Source organism: Diadema setosum, chromosome 1 (assembly GCF_964275005.1).
Source record: "Diadema setosum chromosome 1, eeDiaSeto1, whole genome shotgun sequence".
Lineage (NCBI taxonomy): Eukaryota > Metazoa > Echinodermata > Echinoidea > Diadematoida > Diadematidae > Diadema > Diadema setosum.
In genome coordinates this window covers 50,147,983-50,169,459 of record NC_092685.1, presented here as the reverse complement: position 1 = coordinate 50,169,459, position 21,477 = coordinate 50,147,983, and the positions used below count along the sequence as shown (strand labels likewise).

At 40.1% G+C, this 21,477-nt stretch overlaps 1 protein-coding gene across 1 annotated transcript in view; it reads left to right on the top strand.

Moving 5' to 3' along the window:
* Positions 1-21,477, top strand: part of LOC140244927 (lysosomal-trafficking regulator-like) — a 100,078-nt gene that overhangs the window by 56,074 nt on the left and 22,527 nt on the right. Inside the window, exons 12-32 of the mRNA XM_072324571.1 lie at positions 405-542; positions 1,133-1,271; positions 1,985-2,177; positions 3,042-3,235; positions 3,692-3,934; positions 4,896-5,069; positions 5,716-5,997; positions 6,644-6,842; positions 7,546-7,671; positions 8,355-9,274; positions 9,797-9,966; positions 11,050-11,179; positions 11,796-11,977; positions 12,598-12,839; positions 15,030-15,080; positions 16,884-17,036; positions 18,050-18,211; positions 19,244-19,353; positions 19,917-20,120; positions 20,528-20,701; positions 21,329-21,469. Of these exons, the coding sequence (XP_072180672.1) occupies positions 405-542; positions 1,133-1,271; positions 1,985-2,177; positions 3,042-3,235; positions 3,692-3,934; positions 4,896-5,069; positions 5,716-5,997; positions 6,644-6,842; positions 7,546-7,671; positions 8,355-9,274; positions 9,797-9,966; positions 11,050-11,179; positions 11,796-11,977; positions 12,598-12,839; positions 15,030-15,080; positions 16,884-17,036; positions 18,050-18,211; positions 19,244-19,353; positions 19,917-20,120; positions 20,528-20,701; positions 21,329-21,469 (4,327 nt within the window). The remainder of the gene's footprint in view (positions 1-404; positions 543-1,132; positions 1,272-1,984; positions 2,178-3,041; positions 3,236-3,691; positions 3,935-4,895; positions 5,070-5,715; positions 5,998-6,643; positions 6,843-7,545; positions 7,672-8,354; positions 9,275-9,796; positions 9,967-11,049; positions 11,180-11,795; positions 11,978-12,597; positions 12,840-15,029; positions 15,081-16,883; positions 17,037-18,049; positions 18,212-19,243; positions 19,354-19,916; positions 20,121-20,527; positions 20,702-21,328; positions 21,470-21,477) is intronic.

Here is a 21,477-nt window from a genome sequence, read left to right as displayed (position 1 = left end):
TCCCTTTCTGTCACACATAAGACACCGAATATTGTGAATTGTACCCATTGATACCATATTAACATACAGACCTTGAGTGTAAAATATTCTAAAAACATACAATTTATTTCATACTTCAAGTTTCACAATTTTGTATCCTTACTCTGACATATAATTTGAAAGGTGTGGCTCTGTCCCATAAAAAAAATATTTGTGTGAACGAGGCAGGAATCCCAACATTTTATGCTCGGGGGGTGGGGGGGGGGACCCTAGGGATTGCAAATTCAGAAGTCAATCTTCAGGAAACAGAACCTTCTGTCCATGGAAGTGAGATAAACCAAACATTTTTACTGAACCTGTCTGCTTGCAGATTTTATGTGTGTTTTGTTTTAATTTTTCTCTAAAATCACAGTCAACTTACCCAGAAATCATTCTGCGTCATCGTCATCACCAACTAAGGCAGTAAAAGGTCGTCAGCCTGATCTCCATATGGTGACTTTAGCTGCACGTGACACAACCTTTGAAGTTTGGCTGGAATCCAAGAATGCCAGGCTAGTGTTCAGGTAAGCCAGACAAACTTTTTAACATCAGGCCGATTACATGAAGAAAACAGCTGCAAGTTGTCTTATACATTCTAATGAAATATGAAAGCAACAAAATGACCTTATATGCAGGGAGGACTTCTAAATGCATTTGACAGTAAAACAAGATTTACTCTCCCAAACTTGACTTGAATGCAATATTATGTAACTTGGAATAACAAAAGCTACAGTTTCAGAGAAATGACAAGTGGTGGGATTCTGTGTTAAGTTGCTAAGTTGTGAGATGCCAGAGCTCTGTAGCTTAGACATTTGAAACCGAAAACCGACCAAAATTGATCATATCTGTATTATGAATGGGCACCAGAATGTGATTTTTGTTTACCAAGTTTGATATTATGGGGTTATGTGTCCTATAGAATACAAGTGTCCCTTCCTGTTATGGAAAGTTTAGTATGGTCATGTTCACACTGGATAATAGCCAACACTGTCAACCAGATTGAGCATGTGCTGCTTAAAAGAGACAGCATAGGCTGGTAGGTTGACATATGGGCAGTGGGAACACCCATCTACCTAATAATGAATTGTTAAATGTGGTTGTGTTCACACTACAGGATAGGCCGCAGTGCTGACCAGATAAAGCATGTGGTACTCTCTGAGACTGTATGTGCTGGCATGCTGACCTGTGGGCAGTGGGAACACCTCGCTATCACTTACCAGGAGAAGAAGGATGACTCACAAGTACTTGGAATAGTAAGTAGAAAAAAATAAACTTATTCCAAACAATACAGAACTAATGAAAATCTGAGTAAGTGTTTGCATGCATTGGTGAGAGCTGTAAACTTGACCATTAATAGACTGTCTACAGGATAGTCATACATTAAAAAAAAATATTTCAAGATGTTCTTTAGGTGTGAATAGATGCATGCATTCTTCTGTTTTAGCCTTTGCAGCTGTGTGTAGTTTGTGTGTGTGTGTTTGTGTGTGACTTTGTGTCTTGCAAGGGTGGTTTTATGTGCCTGGAAATCATTTTCAATGTGATTTTAAATGTAAGTTAGGTATTACACAAGAAGGGCATCTTTCTACTGTTTTGTTAGTAAGAAACTGGTAGCTGGTGATAATTTATCATGCTCCCTCATTACAGATATAAATGCAAGCTTCTTACCAAGTATTAACATAGAAAAAAATACTCTTAAAATTTGCCCCAGGGTTCTTTTAGTTGTGAGTTACAGAGTTATAATTGGTCAATGCAATATGCCACCCAACCTTGTGATTAGCACAATGCCAATACCAGAATATTTGTAAATTAGACATTTCATGTATGGATGAATGGTTTATGGGGAAACAAAGAAAACACCCGGTATCTTCTTTGGCTGGTAGGAGAAAGATGACCTGTCTACATCATGATGATCTACCAATGATATCTACCGGTATAACTTTGCAATTTTATGTAAATTTCCCCATAGATTTCAGTGACTGTGAATGGACACCGCCGCAAAGACCTTGTCCTTGACTACATTCACTCTCCAACACCATCACGGTCTGTGAACCACCCGATGCACTGCCTGGTGGGGCACCAGCTCCCTAGTGGACACACCCAGGGGGCAGACACCAAGCCCCTTGGATCCTGGAGGCTAGGACACCTACACTTGTTTAATGGTATATCAGAGTAACTTCTTTTCCACATGCTCATCTTTGTTCTAAGTCATAAAGTTCTACATATTCTGCAAGATTGTTTCCAGCGAATTTTGTAGATATGGTTAAGGTATAGAATGCAAGCTTTAAAATAATTTAAGGACATTTTCATTTTGTGTGTGTGTGTGTGTGTGTGTGTGTGTGTGTGTATTCTTTTTTTTTCTGATTTACAGCAGCACTTTAAACGTGTGTTGAAGTTGGACATATGGTCAGAATGTATTGTTGAAGTGGGAGTTTATGAGGTTTTGTGTCAGATAATCTCAGAAATAGTAATGATATAGTATGGAACAGTGGTTTTGTTGGTGATTTGATCCAGAGGCAGTTGTTACACTCGGAGAGTGCCATAAATCAAAACAGTAACAATCAAATGTGATGATCGTAATGACATTGCTGAGGTAAAGTTAATATGGCTCTAGACTTGAACAAGTACTGACACATATGTCATCATACTCAAGGTGTTTAACTAATTCATCTCCTTAGACCAAGGTGTGTAAATGAGTACTGGCTGGAGTTACTACAATCATGGCAAGGATCCTCCAGGATAACGGTGCTTACACTGAGGAGAATAATATGCTTAGTTGATTATAATCCATGGAGAGAATAGATTTTACACTAAAGAGGCAATGCTATGTGAATGATTAAACATTATCTGTATCCTATGTAGAATACATATGTACATATCAAAATAAATGCAACACATGTCCAACTCAATGTATTTTAAAGAGCTGTGGTGTCAGAATAAGCAATGCATTGTGGGTAACAAGACCCCAAAGGTAAAGAGTCCCATGAAATCATCTTTGCCACCAAATGATACCTGCCTGCTCCTAGATGCCAGTGCTCTACAGAGGGAGAGCATCTTCCACCTGTTCTCCATGGGGCCTAATCTTTACACCCTCAGCCAGTGTGAGAACAGCAGGAACGCCCCGCTCTACAGCAGGCACATCACCAAGGATACACTCATTGCCAGTGTCAAGCAAGACATCCTCCTCGGGGACGGGGAGGTTGACGAGAAACTACTGCGGGTGAGAAGAGCAAAAACAGAAAGAATATTAGTGATTGCATTACTAAACACCATTGTGTTAGGGATAGAAGAAATTTAAGATGTTGTTTATATGTGTCAAAGTACCTGCCAAAATATTACAAGATTTTTTTTGATGAAAATTAGAAGAAAAGCAAGCAAGTTATCACCTTGTATTTGATACAAGAAATGTGACAGTCTTATTGAAAATTGTACCACTGATACAAATGCAAAATGAATAAGTGATTGCAGTTCATTTAACCTGTTCCATAAGGCAGACCACCATTTGTTCTGAAGTAATCTACACATAAAAAAGTTAAAAATAATAGATGTTTGATATGAGGAGAGATACTCTGGTATGTTTGAGGTAAATAGTCACATCACCTGCCATGACTGTGGTATAAAACATCACCATCTTTGAATGACCCTTTTGATTTGTCTTTTGTCCTCACCCTACCAGGAGAGTCTCGTGGCAACGTACTCCGCCCTCTCCCAAGCCTCCTTCAGCCTCTACCAGGCCACGCCCTCTGGTACCCTTAGCAAGGTTCTCCCGGGCAAGATGGTCCCCCCTGCTCTGATCCACTCCCCAACTCCCGTGGCGGTCATTCATCAAGCCATCCCCACGGTTACACAAAACATGGGACTGCACAAGGCTGTCTACGAAATAGGAGGCATTGGTGTCTTCCTATATCTCTTTGCCAAGGTATTTCTTTCAGGGACACAAGCACTGCATCATTTCTTGTGATATATTACCTCTCTCTCTTTTAGGTGAAATTCCCTCTCAATCTATGAATATTAGTATCTTGAGGCATTTTGTCTTTTTTTCCTCTTTAGTCTGCAAATTTAATATCTTTTGAGTCATTTTCTCCATCTCTTATCTGTGAAACTCTATTGTTTTCAGAGGGGTATCTTAGACAGGGGCATTTGTCATACAACTTTACGAGGACATCAAGACTGATACAGTTTAGTTTGCTTCATAATTTTTCCCCAAGGTGTTTGATAGAAAATTTTATGACTTCAAGATAAATTGGAGTAAAGACTTACAATTGTTTCATTACTTCCCCCCATTCTCTGTTTCTTAGATTGTTCTTATCAATGTACAAATTTGTTGTCTTGAGAATAACTGTCTTTAGCTCTCTGTTTGCTAAAGTATTCCATCTTGATTCCCAGGTTGAATGTCTTGTAAATTTATGTCTCTCTGTCATGAGTGACAAACGATGCTTGACACCAAATTAGCTTAAGTCAGATTTATCACTCAAAGCTCTACTTGCTTTGCATTCAAATACTACACAAATATCTTGTTCTGGTATTCCAAATCTTATAAGGATATGTCAGTCATTCTGAGGTAAGAACAGGTAGATTGTTAATGAAATGGTGTCCTCGTACTGTGCATATTTCTTTTTTGAGTACTTCCAGGAGCCTTCAGGGAAAAGTGATCACAGTTCATCAATGTTAGACATTAGCCAGTTATCATTTGCAAGTATTGAATCTCACTCTCTTACCGATGACTTCAATGTCATCACAAGCTTCAAATTGATTTCATAGCTGTAGAGTGAAAGATACGGAATGTAAACTTGCACAAATAGCCACCTTGCTTTGGGGTAAGTGGGCAAAAATGGAAATTGAACAAAAGTTTAAATGGATTGGTTTATCCCGTGATGTAGGTGGTGGAGGTCAGCATTGATGAGCAGCTCCAAGCCCTGGCTCTTCAGCTCCTCCTCACACTCCAAGACTCCAGCTATGAGACGGCCCAGGAGTTCCGGGCCATGTCCGGGCCCCTCATGGTGGCCAACGTCCTTACCACGGACAGGTGTCTGGTAGGCCCACACATGCTGAAGGTGAGTTGGTCCTACTAAGTCTAAATGTAATACAGGATGGACAGAGTTTGGCTCGAGGGGTTAAAGATGTGACCCTAGGCATTGAGGAACATCACATGTGGTCCTTACAGGTTTTTTCTACAAACCGTGGGATATGAAGAAAATGGAAAGTAATTTGTAGGTAGATGAATGACCATACTCCGACATTGGTGCAGGTCACATGCCCTTAATGGATTGGTCCTAGCAAGTATGGAAGTAGCCTTATGATCAATTTGGTCTCTTGGGGATAAAAGTGAAACATATTATATTAACTTTTTGGGAAAAGCACACACTGCACATGATGTCTTTATTGTAAACAGCATTTGCTGCTATGTTACCTCAAAGTTGAATTTGGCTCTGGTCTGGAACAGTTCCAAGTCTGGGATGCAGAATGAGTCAAAAATACTCATCAACTTTCTATGCTTATGATATACCAAGTAAGACACTTTTTGCGGTTACATGTGTATGTGACTTTAATCCTGTACTGGCATTTACAAAAATTGTCCACTTACTAGGTCAGTAAAGTCATAACTTTGATGTTGTGTCATACCTCTTTTTCACTGATTTTTTTTTTATAAGACATGGGATATTTGTGGAATTAATTCTTCAGTCGAATTTTCTCCTGCAGGTCTTGTTTGATGCATGCTGTAGTGAACCAGTAGTATTCCAGTGTACCCTGGTACACCACTACAAGGTCAACCAGGAGTCGACTGCCATTCTCCAGGACACAGAGTTCTTCAATCGGCTCCTCCTGAACTGGAGGGTATGGGAGCGGGCCCAGCGGGGAGTCTGGAAGATTCTCCTGGAGGCGATTCTGTCCCTCATCCGACCCGACCACCCCTTCTGTGCTTTCAACACCAACCAGATGTACCGGGTGGGGCTGGTCCAAACACTGCTTACCATCTGCAGGGTGAGTGTGTAGGAGTCTTGCTTCAAGCAATGTGAAAGATCCTTAGTTGTCATCACCGTAGTTCATCATCATTGTCCTCACCAGTACCAGTATCATCATCATCTGACATTAAGTCACTATGTGCTCACTTTTTTTTTTTTCTGGTAGCATCATCATCATAATTATCATCATCATTGCTACATAGTCATCACCTCCACCTTTCATCATCATCATCATCTTCATCATCATTTTCATCACCATCATCATCATCCCCACCATCATCCCCACCATCATCCCCACCATCATCCCCACCATCATCACCATCATGCAGGTCATAATGTAGAAAGACAACTTTTTCACTCAGGCCTGATTAATCCTAGCCATAATTAACCCTCTCAGTGTATGTTTCCCAAAATCTCATTTTGTCCCCAGATGATATCGCAGATTGTTAGGCTCTGAAGAAAGATATAAAAGTAACAGCTTTGACTTCATGGGTCTGGTTTACTTGTGCTCAGATTTAGTCTCTAAATGCTCCAAGTTTGATAGAGAAATATGTATTACCAGACTACTAAGAGAATCGTAGATTACAACAATGGTAATAATATGCAACTGGTGCAAGGAGCTTGGAGTTTAATTTTGTTTCCTCCCCCCCCCCCCCCCCCCACAGGAGAGGCACAGTGAGGACCTGCCCACCTTGCCTGCAGACTCCTACCCCGCCCTGATAGAGATCATCCAGACGATGGTGGGGAATCCCCCAGACCCACACCTCATGGCTGAGATTGATGACTTCCTCCTGGCCACTCATCCAGCTGTCAACACGTTTGTCTGCCACGCCCTCTCCAGTTTCTACTTCATCCTACACAAAGGTGCAGTAACCTCAAGAAATTACAAGTATTCAAATTCTTATACTGTAAAAGTAAGATATTTTCGCAACGTGAAATTTTGACAACTTATCACTTGCATTCAGTACATACATTGTAGACAAGAACTTTCACATGCATTGTAATTTTGCAAATCTTGGCTCTTGCAAAATTTGCAAACCTAAAATGCATGCAAACATTCCTTGTTTTACAGTAAAGTGATCACAGCTATCGCATACCAACCACAGCATGAGATATTCATTTTGAGCAGGAAACTCATTGTCTTGTCAAAAGCACATTTCTTTGCAGTAGTCATTCAATAGTTCCTACCTAATAGTAAAAATAGGTAAAGTTGCAGCAACATTGGCAGTGGTGGATGTGTTCACTGATTCAATATTTTCAGGAAAACATGCAATGTGAACATACATGGCAGTAGAAATTTCATCTTGAAACATGTAGGACGGTACCTTGTCTTTTAAACAGGAGCTGATTTGGAACATTGTTTGATACTTGCATGGTAACAAAAAAAAATGCTGGGTTTCAGTTTATGTTCAGCATTTGAATCTAAATGATATGACTTGGATGTGATTCTCATCAATTTGAAAACAGAGGAATGCTAAGAATGTGCAGAGTCTATCTGATTAATGTCCTGGCACTGCTGGACTGGCGATCAGTTCAATTCAATTATTCATGTGCTCTGTTCCTGCAGGGAAATGGTACAAGTCCCGGTCCAGCACACCGTCAGAGATCAGCATGACTGACCTGGATGGGGCATCTCAGTTTGGCTTCAAGCTGGGCAAGCCTCCCGCCTCCAGAGCAGAGATGAAACACAGAGGTACTAAAATGTGACAAGCTAGACATCTCATACCTCATGATGGATCTAATTTGTGATCATTACTATAGGAAATATATTTGTTTCTCTATAAACTGGATTTATACAGACCAAACTTTCCTGTCAACTTTTAAAAGCTGTTTGGATCTCATTAAACTTGTTTTATATATTCACAGAATTTTATCATTGAGATGACATACATCTCACTCATACTGGTATGATACTCTTTTCTGTCTTTTCCTGTTTGTTGGCATTGGGATACACCATTGACAAATGGAATCTTGTGAAGTGAAACTGATGTTGGTGATTGCCTTTCACCAATTCAAATAATGCATATTGCAATAAGCCAAAGAAGAAGGGTGTAATGCATTCATCTGCGACAATGACTCATAGTTAATTAAAAGATCTTTGAGTAATCAACAGTGAATAGATTTCCCCATTTTGTGATGGAGGTCATAATAAGGTAGATACATAGATTAAAATTATCCGACGTTGGATGAAAGAGAGCAAAGCAAAGTTCTCTTATTACAATAGAGTCGAGTCTTAAAGGAGGTAATCACAAAGATAGATACCCCCCCCCCCCAACTTTGATTTGAATTATAGAAGCAAAAAAAAAGGGGGGTTGCTTTATGTGATTAGGAGATAGAAACATAGATTACATGTACCCTCTTGACATTGGATTGCAGGGAGCAAGGGCATTGCTCTATCACCGCTGGATAATTCAGACCAGGGCAAAGGTGATACCAACGCTGTAGCCTCCCCCAGGGAAATTCTGCCCAAGGAGAGCGGCTTCATTCCGAGGACCGACCGGACTTCTGACTCAGCAAGCCCAGTCGCGGAAAATGGCAAGGATGAGGTTGATACAGTTGATAGAGATGCCGGTGGTAGGTTGAAACTGGACGGTGGAGGAGGAGATGAAATTGATGGAGGAGATGAGATTGATGGAGGAGGTATGATTGATGGAGACACCGACAGCAGTGATGAGGTGTCATCATCACTATCGTCCACCATGAGGTCTGATGATAGTAGGAGCATCTCAAGTGGTGACGAGGGGACGGAAGAAGGCGATAAGCCAATAAGCAGATTTGAAATTGACAATGAGGATGAAAGTGTTGGCAAGGGAGCAAAACCCGATGATGGGGAAGATGTGGAAGATGCCAAATTACCAACCACGCCCGGAAAAGGTGGAGATTACCATGACAGAAGGACTAAAAGGGCTTCCTCGATGTTGGCCAGGATTCCGGAGCATGAATCTGTGGACATCTCATCCGTTGCCAAGGATGACGTGGAGAATCCAGTCTCCCCCTTTGAGGAGCTGTCGGCCGATCTGCCTGAGAAACCCACACAGGATGCGGGGGATGAGAAGAGCCCAGTGATGGAGGATGGGGGTAGTTTGGTGGTGTCCAGCTACGACAGCTTGGATGCCAGCCGCAGGGACGTCTCTCTCAACAAACTCTGCTCAGGGCTCCTAGACCTGCTTGCTGATTGTGTCATATTCATTCCAGAATCTCGCCTGGACAAGGTCCTGGGCATCGTTCTCAAGCCAGAGACGCTGATCGTCATGGCGCACCATCACTCTGAAGAGATTCGCACCAGTGTGGTCAAGGTGAATCCACTCACTTTCCTTTTCCTGCTCTGTCACCCTAGCTCTATCTCTGAGTAATCCAGCCAGACACCTGTCTGTGTGTTAGTTTACATGTTGCTATCTCAAGATGCGTAGATTCCAAGAATTCATATTGATGTTGTCAAATCAACTCTAGATGGGACATTAACCTTACCTGCTGCCTTTGCTGGCAGTAATAAGTTGTAGAATAGTTATTCTGAAACGCCACCTTACAATTCTGCAATCTTTTCTCTTCCTATAAACATTAATCCTACTTTAAAAAATACTTGTCTGTGAAAATAAGGAAATATTTGCTAATTTCCACTATCGTTTAGATGATCTTCAGTGTTACTAAGTGAAGACACTCTGATTTTACAAATCTGTCGTGATCTTGTTGCTTGAAATCTAGGTATATTTTCTTCCATTCAAGTTAAATCTGGTAGATATCTGAACTCTGCTTCTGTACAATCCGTGACAGTGTATCAGTCACGAGGGTAACATGTGACGAATTTATTTTCCCCTTAGCTCCTGGATGTGTACTTCCACCGTGCCAGCGAGACTCAGCTGGCTAATTTCCTGCGCATGCAGGGCTTCCACCAGCTGGCCAATCAGCTCCACCAGTATCCAGCCAGCGCAGGGTTAGCCGAGGCCTGTCTCACCATCACCTTCGGCAAACCAGTCAGCCTTACTGAAGAGTGAGAATCATCATTTTTTTTTTTTCTCCTCCTAGGCTACTGAGTGTACTATATATTTTGTGGGGTTTTATTTTTGTGAATTTCATGAGTTGGGTGCTATCTGCAAATTTAAAAACGCACAAAAATATCTGCTCCAGACATGAATGGGTAGTGCACGCATGGGTTTCTCCGTTCATTACTGTACTCCATGATTGCAAATTTGACCACTCATGAAATTATTGGGAAGTCTTGATTTGCAAAAAAATTAGACTTGCTAAATATATTGCGCATACAGTATATGATACTGAGAATATTTGAGGTTCAAATCATCCATCTGTTTGTATGTGCATTGTTCCCTCTGGTAGAAATAAGAGAGAATTTCAAGATACCATGCTGCCTAGAGGTTGTTATTCCAGTCAACCAAATTGCTTATTGAAAAGGGTCTCCTTCATCTGTACCTTAAAATACGATAAAACTTAAAGGATGTGTGTACAGTTCTGGTCGAGGTGAGGATTTAGCTTTGAACGTTTTGCGAGATATTCAGAAACCACTCTATGAGATGTCAAAGAGCAGGCAGTTCTAAGGGGTATCAAAAGTTTATTTGATGAAAATCGGTTTTGAAATGGCTGAGATATCCAAAAACAAGGTGAAATAGAGAGATAAAGTTGTGGCCTGTCACCTTTTATTATTAGCACTTTTTTGGATATCTCAGCCATTTGAAAACCAATTTTCATCAAATAAACGTTGAATCCTTCTTAAAGTTACATGCTCTTTCATATTTCATAAGAGGCTTTTCATTATCTCACTTAGGAATGTTCAAAACATGAATCCCCACCTCAACCAGTACTGTACAGTCCCTTTAACCCAAACATACAACATTTAATTCTTGAAATGTCTTCCAATCTTCAAGTAACTAACTATTTGTGTCTTTTGAGATAAGATATAGTTTGTTCCAAAACCTTTCCAGAAGATTCTTGAAAGGCATGACATGTATTACTAATTTTGATGTAGTATTCTCTGGCAGTAGTGAGTGTTTTTTGGGGGAATTTTAATGACAGTGATTATGGTCATTTAATCATGACTTTTGTAATTTTTTCTCCTCAGCCTTGACTTAGCCTTGATTCAAGACTTGCCCAAGTTCAGACAACTCTCCGTGGTACTCATCTGCTCTCTCCTTGAGAACTCCACCCATGACAGTGTGCTTTGTCACAACATCTTTTGTGTCATACTTCATGTAAGTGTCTCCATTTTCTCCTCCTTAAAGGCAAAATATGCAGACGCTTCCAAATATTACATCTTCCATTAACATTGTCATAGTATTCAAATATACCAGGCCTGAGAGGTTGTGGTTGAAACTATGTGCATGAGGTGACTTCAGTAGTACTATTTTCTGAGGGGCGCAGAAAAAAGTACTAATTACATACTAGCCTGAAGTCCCAATTAACTCTTGTAGAATATTAGAGAATTGGTTAGAGATAGAAAAGATGCATAAGAAAACAGAGAGGAAATGTGAAGAGGCAAATCAATGTATGAACAAGTAGACTTAAGATAGAAAGTAGAAATTGTTTACACTCTCATTTTGAAGGCGATTGCAGGCCTTTTGACCTTTTACTTTCATGTCTTGCTACTACATGTAGTTTTTAATTTTCTCACACTCAGGTGCAGTTTTGATGGAAATCTTAGTCGTGGTACTCAGATCTCAGAGAGTCATTGTCGCGTGATGACAACTGTTAAACACTGCAGCACATGGAACTGTAGTATTATCCCCATAAAGTGGGCTATTGTGGCTGCAATGGTTTAATGTTTGTGGTGATTTCTTGATGAATTTCATTGTTTGTCTCTCTGGTTAGTTGTTTGAGGGTTGCCCTCAGCTGGTACCTGCCATGCTGAACAATGGCCTGTTGCAAGCCACCACCAACACGCTGGCAACGTTGTGTACCACCTCCATGGAGGAGCTGGACTTTGAATCCCTGACTGTTCTCCTGGACGATGTCAGACATCTTCTAGCCTGCATTGGTAATAGGGTCTTCAGGTGGGTCTGTGTTATGTAATACTGGACTTTATCAGGTCATCAGGAAACACCACATATCTTGCCTGAACTACAAGTTTGATAATTGAATGTGATATGAATGTACAGTATATTGGTATAGTGTATGTATATTTGAAGCGTACATAGTTTTGGTACCTTGAAGTTGGAAAAATGACTTGAATTGATTGAGCAGTGAGTTCAATTCAAAGGCAAAAATGAAATGTGTCATAGTTGCAGTAGCTTTGTGGCTTGGTGAGTGGATAGGTTTGCTGTTGTAGTGAAAAGCTAGTGTAGTATTTCATGTTACTTCAATAATTCTGGCATATACATAACTGGACCAGCTTGCAACATAAGTGCAGTGCAGTTATATATCTATCCTTTTGAATGAACCAGAAAATAGCAATTACATGAATTTGTGTTTATCCTAACTCAGTATTGTTAGTAAATCTTGGCTAGAAAATGATCACCCATACAGAATGAAAAGAACGAATATTGTTAAATGTGTACAAATAATTAAAAATAATTTACGGAGGGATGCCTTTCTGCATTGTCCCACATATACAATTCTGTGTCATGAGGTGATGATTGAATTTAATGCATCCCTATTTACACCATTACTTCAGCATGTCTGGTGAGCAGAACTTCCAGCATCTAGAGGACATGCTGACCATCCTTGGCGGGCTGGAGGAGATGTTCCGCCGTAACTACAGCTCCAGCTCCGCCGCTTGCCGTCTGGTCCAGGGCACTCAGTGCTACGTGGTGCGCGAGATCCTGGAACACTTCCACAGCACTTCCAAGGCCATGGAGTCCACCCTATCAACTGGGACTAGGACCAGTGGACTTCATAAGAGTGTCAGTTACTCTGGTGAGAGACTGTCCCAGAGTTCTGAACCTGTGTGAAAGCTTAATCGCTTTGCTTCTCATGAAAAGAAAAGCAGAGGCACATTGTATTTCAAAGACATATCTTTGACTTTGAATTATCTCATTTGCCAATAAATTTAGTCCCCCAGATATAAGATTGAATGAAAATGAAAATGTTCAATTCAATCCAAACTAAAAATATCCTTCAAGACTTTTGCCATATCATTTCTCTTATCATAAATGTTCAAATGTTTTGATATGATATTGCGTGAGAATATTTCAGATTTGCCAAACTTTTCAGCTTATTATTTTAGCCAAAGACATGAAGTCAGTAGAATAACATCTTGTTAAAAGATGTGACTTTCTTCTGACAGTGTCTCAGCATTACTTTGACACTTTCCACAACTTTTGCATAATAGAAAGCTTTTCATTAGTGTGTGTGTGTGTGCTGGCAAAACACATAGCAAATTACATATTACTTAAAAATGCTTACACTGGTCAGGATATTATGCTATATTGAAGTCACCTGTTGTTTTTTTCTTTGTTTTCACCAAGATCTTCATAATTCAGTACGTTTGCATATTAGCACATATATGTTCAATGTTTATCCTGAAGGACCACAGTCATCATTGAAGACAGTGCAGTGGAAGCCAATGTTGCTTACAGCTATCAAGGAATTTAGCATTTATCAGCACATTCATCAAAAATATGCATTAAGGAATACAGTAATGCAAATATAGATGTACCTGTGAATATGACAAATCTCTTCTGCAAAAAGACTTTTTTGTTTATTTTGAAGACTGGTGTTTGCATATAAAGCTCCAATGTAGTGCTGGTGGGGAGGGGGGGGGGGGGACATTAAAGCATTTGTATTGAAAATTGGTTATAAATTTCACATACATTCATATTTGTCTTTTGATTTAGAATCTGTACAAAAAGATTTGAGATTAAGAGTCAAATGAGTTAGTACAAAGAGCACAGCACAACTATCCATTTTCTTAACTAATTGCATGTGTACACTTCTTTGTTTCTTTATGTATTTTATTATGCCCTGACAGTGCTGCATTTGAATGCTCAAACATATACTCAATATGAAAACATTTTCTGTTCTAATTTGTGAGGAATGGGAGTTTGTGCTAAACTCAATATTTATGGAAAGATTTTGTCCTGGGAATCGTGACATTACTGATCTATCAGGACATAACACTCCCTGGTACTCTAAAAAGCCCAAGAAAATATAAATCCATAAAATAGGCACATACTGTAGGGCATTATCAATCTTATGTGGTCTCATACAGCCGTGATCTTTTTGTGTCATTGTTTTGTCAACATATTTATTGGCCCATTGTATGAGTCATTTTGTGTGCATTCTTAAACTGAAGAAGCATTACTGACAAAATATGTCATGCTCTATAATTGTTTATAAGAAATCACCATTGAATTTTATCCATTGTTATAAACAGACCATGTATATGCCAGCCATATAATTCCCAAATCAATGAAAAGAGTTTCAAATTTCATACAAATTCCTCAGCTTACACAAAGGAAGTGGAACTCGAATAACGTTTTTCAAGCCCATTCAAAAATGTAATAATCCATTTCACAGGAAGTTGAATTCAGAGTGAAATACAGAGTTTAGTGCACCAGTTATGTATTTTTCAGGCAGAGATTGAAATGCCAAGCAAAGTTCACTTTCCACAACACTGTATCAGACCTTCACATTCATGTACACATATACAGAAGAATGTTGTGGTCAGGTGACGAGATGCAATTTTAGAAGAACGATTGTCATCGTTATGCCAGTACACTTATAAACTTTGTATGATTTTTCCTGCACTGAATCCTTTACTTCATCAGTTTCTGCTGAGAGCACATTGACAGAAATGCTATCTGAAATGCCTCAGACACTGGGAAAATTTATGCTTTCATTTTGGTCTAATCATGAATATGGTCCAGATTGAATGTGAAGGAACTTTGACAAATTTTTCATTGTTTTAGCATGACATGACAGACTATATCTCACTGAATGTGTTGCAAAAGTTAAAGTAGACATACTAACATGGCAGTCATTGCTTTTGATAATTCATTTGATGAGCCTGAAAGTATTCTGGAAAAAAAAAAAAAAAACCCACCCACCCCAAACCAAAAGCAAACATGGCACCGCATTCACAGCTTGCATCCTGTTTTCTACCAGAGCGGCAGTTTGAAGCATACCGGTGGAGAGAGAGGATGCAGTCCCAAGGAGGTACTCATGCCGCAGGTCATTATCCAATCACCATATTATTTACTTGCATTTTTTTTTCTTGTACCAACCTCCTGAAGTGGATATATATATATATATATATATTTATATGTGCCTTTGTACGTCTTTGAGCTTATATGTTGATTCTGCTTGCTTGCCTCTGAAAACATTATGACATATATTTGATTTCATTTTATGCTTGCTTGTTTAGCACTGTAATGCATCACCTTTATCACGAACTCCATTGATAGGGTTAGCAAAGTATCTCGAGTTGGTGTGGTTACCCCCCTCTCCCATCCTTGAGGGCATCTCCTGGTAGTAGTTGGTGGTCTGGTTACACTGATGATCTAATACCTGCTACGTGACACAATGAGAATTGTCTCAGTAGAAAGATTGCTCTCACTAAAATTAAGTGTGATTGCCAACATAGAAGTGTTGGAATGTAATTATACACGAACGTTTCCTGGTGGTGGTAGAATTTATTTGTGGCCATTGGTTATGGGATGTTGGTGATTTAGAGGTGCCACTAAACCAAAGCAGTAAATGATTTGGGGGCAGAGTGAATGGACATGGTACTCTTTTTGTCGTTAATATTGTTGGGATTGTTGTTGGTTTTTTCTATTGCATATAATCTCTTGGTGCTTGCCTGAATTTACTGCATATATGCATTAACCCGCTTTGTCCTGTAACACCCTCCCCCCCCCCCCCCCCATGACACCCCAAACCTCAATGTCACCAAACACGTATCCATAACCCATCAATCACTCTGATTGGCATTACATTAAACCCCCAACCTCAATGGATTTATTTTAAGTTAGCCTTTCCACTGCAAGGCCTCAGTCGAACAATGCCTTTAATAGTCTAAAAAGGAAGGCTGTGGTGACACAGTAGGGATTGAAGGGAATGGCCATTGGGTATTAAAGCTGTTCATTGGCTGGTTCAGTGTCCAGACACCAGTGCCTTTAATGGCATGAGCATCCGCTAGAGCCGATGTACTGATTGGTGAATGAAACTCAATGAGATTTCAATGCTATTATATAAGATTGCTCTGTCCGAGTAGATGAAAAGGCATGTCGTCATGTTCGCTGCAAAGCATGCAAGCAGCTATGATCACTTGCTTGTGTTCAAAACATTCTCACAAGTATGACAAGTATAACAGATTCCACAGTTGTTGTTCACTTGAAATATAGTTCTGAATATCCATCGTTACGCATGTTTGGCATTCTTCACTTGTTATTTTCCAGCACCTAAGCCTGATGTCCGTTCCCCACACCTGCCAGTGATATGCTGTGTGCATTTTGTAATGTGAATGACAGGAAATAAGCCTCGCTTGTATAATTCTTAAATCAGCTTCAATCTGATTGAAGAATTTTGCAGCAGTCATGGCAGTTTTGCCATCCATTGGAGATAGATCTATGAAATGTCTTCAGGAACAAATGTTCAATCAGTGAAAGACTAGAAAAGTGTAAAATATATATCATTGAGGGAATTGCTGGTAGTCTGAACTAACCTATCTGGTGATGGTAATCAAGGTTAACTCCAAACTAAATTTTAAGATTGTCACAGAGTTCTGATCAGTGGTCGATGTAGGAAAAAGGGCTGGGAGTGCATTTTATTTCATTGTAGTTTGCTATAAACGTACAAGAATTCAATAGCCTTTGTAAACTTTGCATGTGATGATGAACAGTATTTTGAGTTTTTAAATGATTTGACATCAGCCAATGGGATTGAGAGAATTATACCCCTTGCTCCTGGGATGACTAACTTACTTCCATTCTTCACTGCTAACATTTCCTTCCCTCTCAGCCGATATAAACATAGTAACAGGCTCCCACCAACACCTGAATGGAACCTTCCACGGAGGCAAGACCCCGGCAACGTCCCATGTGACCCCGCCTCTCAGATCACCGTCTCTCAAATCGCCGTCCCTTCCCCACCTCCTGCCTTCTTCAGCTGAAGGTATTAATCCATCCAGTAACATCCTTGTCTAATCCATTGCTGGTTGATACGCTTGACTACTTTGCTCGCTGTATCTGCTAACATGCATGATAGCAACAGTCAGGGCATAATTGCTTGATATTAATCTGTCTGGGCTCAGAGAACATACCACACAGGGGTAATAGTTTGGAAGACCATAGAGAAATGGAAGGTATCAATTTTGTGGGAACAAAAAGACCACAAAGATACAGAAGTATGGGAAATTTGTGATTATACAATGTTGGCATGCAGTCTGTGAGATCACTCTCTATTGTGCCACATATGGCCACTTTACAGTGTACTTGAGTGAATAATAATAACCAATATTTATATAACACTTTTTCTATACAGACTCACAGCACTTCAACATTTTTAACAAAATACAAGAAATCAACAACATGTACAAAACAAAAACAAAACAGAGAAAGGACAAAACAAAACAAATTACCAATGGCTTTAAACTTGTCAGAGCACTAGCAGTGGACTTAATTTAATTGAATTGAATTAAATTAAAACCAGGTCATTTTGCTGATTTGTTTACCTTTACACTTCACTGATTAAATACTTTATTGGAAACAAAGTTTCTTTACCGCTGTGTGGAGGGGTTATGAAGGATGCTATTTCTTAACATTTGCAAAACACAGGTTGCTGATTTCCTTGAGGAAATTATGAACATTTGACAATTAGCACAAGAAATGAGCAAGAAATGAGCACATAATTCAATCACAAATTCAAAGTTTTCATGAATACATGAACTATCATAATTGCTTTCCAGTTTGGATGCACTTTACGTTACTTATCTGACTTACATCTGTCATTCTTTTCCTTTCAAAAAACCAAGTTCGATGTTTTGAAGCATTGAGGCAAAGGATTTATAGCAGTCGTAACTCAGCTGCGGTGAATTATCTGTAAAGAAAAGTGTTTGTGCATGACTGTGCTTTAAGAGAAGATTGCTTATGCCAGATGCAACGATGAATGCATTTCCTGCATTGCAGCTCGTCGCTTCTCTGTCAGCCTTGATGCCCTGTTGAGAAGCAGACGTGGCGACACCATCGGCAGGTCGGGAGGCAAAGATGGCGGGCTCGTGTCAGAGCAAGAACTGGCCAGACGATTCCAGAGGCTCTGCTTGCTGGCCGTCAACCTCGTGGTGAACTCAGGTGAGGGAAGCGGTGCAAGCAGTGATGGCCTATAGGGTGCTACCATGGTCATGGGGAGTGGAATTTGGGGGCTTGTCCGGGGATAAGTTAAGATGAGTACAAGCCTTTGCCATGAAGATAAATTTCATGAGCATAACTTCTGTCGTGGATACATCTTTCAAACAGTTTGTGAGTGGGTGACTGCAAGTTCAGTTGTGTGAGGAATGATCTTTACAAGGTCTATGACAGCAGATGAGAAATTTTGTAAATTCTTGTTTAAAAGAGAGACCAGATCTATTTTTTGTATCCATAGTTATATGTGAGAGACAATTTTAAAGTTCCTACTGGCTAAGGTGTGAGCCCATTGTGGATGAAGCTTCACTTTTGTCCCATACCCAGTCATAGTGAGTTGAGCTGGAGCAGTGGGAAATAAGTATTATCAGTGTCATGCTAAAAGGTGGTATGTTAGAGTGTCGGCCTTCATCTGAGTCTTATATCACAATATATATCATTGTTTTCCCTCCTTTATAATAAACATTCTGTACCCCCGCTCCCTCAAAAAAAAAAATCAACAAAAAAAAATTGTAGTTTTCATCTGATTCAATGAAGTCATCAAAATCTGTAGTCACCTGCAGTCTTTTTAAGATTTGATGTGTGCTTTTTATGTGTCAGGTTGTTATGTGGCAGTCAGGAACATTGTTAACCCGTTGAGGACGGTTTGATTTTGCTACAACACGCATTTCCCATAGACACCTGCCCGAGTATACTTGGGACTCGTCCTCAACGGGTTAAAAGTTCCTGGTATACTAATGAAGATGTTTAGTAATGTTGTCATTTGGTGTCTTTTCAAATTAGCTGATCCATGTTGAAGGCTGGTCTCTAGTGATTCATAGATAACAACCAAGAATTTAAAAGAAACAGAGTTTAATGCTCTTATAAGACCATGATTTATAATATTATCCTTAGCAGACCATTTGAAGCTGGCCATCATTCATGACTTAGAGAGTAAAGACAATTAAAAACAAACTAACAAAAATCTGTGGCCTTTTTCAGACCTGACCCAAGATGGACCCCAGCCCATTTTCTCACCCTTTAATGACATCACAATACTCCTCGCTAAGGATCTTTTTCATCTCCTCAATGATGCCCTGAGTGCTACAATGGTGAGTGATTTTCTTTTCAGGGGATCTATTCGCTGGAAATTTTTATTACAATGGTGGACTATGATGATGATAACATAAATGATAATGATGACATCGCTGACGATGATTGTAGCGATCATTATCTATAGTTCTGTATACTTATTTATGTATCTGTTTTGTGGAGGTGTTAGTCAGTTTGAAGTTGGAGTAAAAGCAGTTAGTATTGATATAATGTAACATGGTGGACGGCTGGTCACTTCCATGTTCACTATTTCTTATCCAAGCACCATCTCAAATGACTTACTAAAATACGAGGTACCAGCAGTGCTTTGGATGTAGCTAAATCAAGAAGGTTAGTGAAATAAGGTTCTGTGGGCTGTGTTTGATTGGATGATTGGAGACACATATATTTCAGTTTGTGTTCATCTGTGTTGTAGAGATTCTGCGCTTATGTAGATATTATTCTGATGTGATTGCAATTACGTGTTGCAAGGGCCTGTGGTATATAATAGTGATATAAAGATAGTCGTCATACAATGAGGCACACTATACATTCATAATGTGTGTTGTCTGCAAAACTCCAGGAGAAGCGCATGAACATCCGTCGCAAGCAGTTTGACAGCATCGTCTGGGCCTCCCGCCAGACGCTGCAGCTCCAGCTAGCCCGCCTCCTGGTCCACATGATGTCCCCCTCCCAGAGCCTCCCCCTCCGTATCTTCACCCTGCAGGTGGCCCACTTTGAGAAGGCCAGACAGATCCTCCAGTGTGTGCTCCAGACAAGCATGCAGGTAGGCTGGAGGGGAATGGAGGAAGATGTATTGGGATTAGTGGTGGATGGGTTACCATGACAACATGCTGGGCGGATCTGGCCTGGCTCCTCAGAGTGTATGTCAAGAGGAAATCTTTGGAATGAATGTTAAGAGGGAATGGTCTTACAGATGAATGTGATGTTCATTTAGAGAGATTGCCTAGTTTGTCTTGGGAGAATAGGTAACATGGTATCTCCATCTTTTGAATTAAAGAAAAAGAAAACAGTAATCCCTATAAATGTAACTCAATAATTTTATAGATTGGCTTGTGCTGTTGTACATTTGGCAGAACAGACGTAGCGTAGATTACAGTCTTTACTGTTATAGTCCCATGCATTGCTTATGGTCACTGTATTACTTTCGTGATTTTTGCCTTCTTTCAACAGTATGCCACCAAGCTGGAGCTGTACCTGTATGACCTGCTGCACAACCATCGGGGCGAGATGTCCGACACAGATCGCCTCTTTGGCATGATCATCATAGACCTCCTGAAGGACTGCGGCTTTCAGTCCTTCAACATCAACCAGGGTGACCCACAGGCTGCCCAGATTCTGGAGGAGGTTAGCAACATCATCATCATCATCATCATCATGTTGTTTTTGTTTTCGTTGCTGTGGTTGTGATTGTGGCGTGGTTGTTTGTTGTTTGTCATTGATTGGTGGTAAATTGTTGTTGTTGTTGCCGCAGAACCTTGTTTTTGTAGTGTGAAAGAGAAGTTGACCAAGCAACTTAATGCATGTGAAGGCTGTCATTTCAGCAGCAGAGAGAATAAGTGGATTATCTCACTATCATTATTGTATAAGCACTTCTTGTCAGGCAGCCTTATTCACCTGTGGCCAGAGCAGCATCAGGAATAGTGACAATTCAAAGCTGGAACCATTTGACTGTGAGAGGACTTAGCCAAGAAATAGAAATATGACTGTGGGCATGTGGGACAGTACCTGTTAATTCAACATCATATTTAGTCTAAAAAATGAGTACCTCTCTACATTGACTTTTGAATTCTTGATTTATTTGTGACAGCAGACAAAGACTTTGGAGTACTTTTCTTGCAATGTATATCTCCAAACCATTTGCCCCCCAAAATTAAAAACATAATTGAGTCAGTGTGAACCAAAAACTACAAACAGATATCAGTGACTATTAAGAAGTTTATGTTTTCTGTTTCATTTGTCATCCCTGTCTAGGACCTGGTCTTGTCCCAGAACAATCTTGCAGTGGCCAGGTCCTCATGGCACAAACAGCAGTGGGACAAGGCAGCCCGCCTCAACCAGAGGATGGACGAGATTGCCCAGGACATTGGCAACTGGGCCAAGGAGGTCACTCAGGTGAGGGG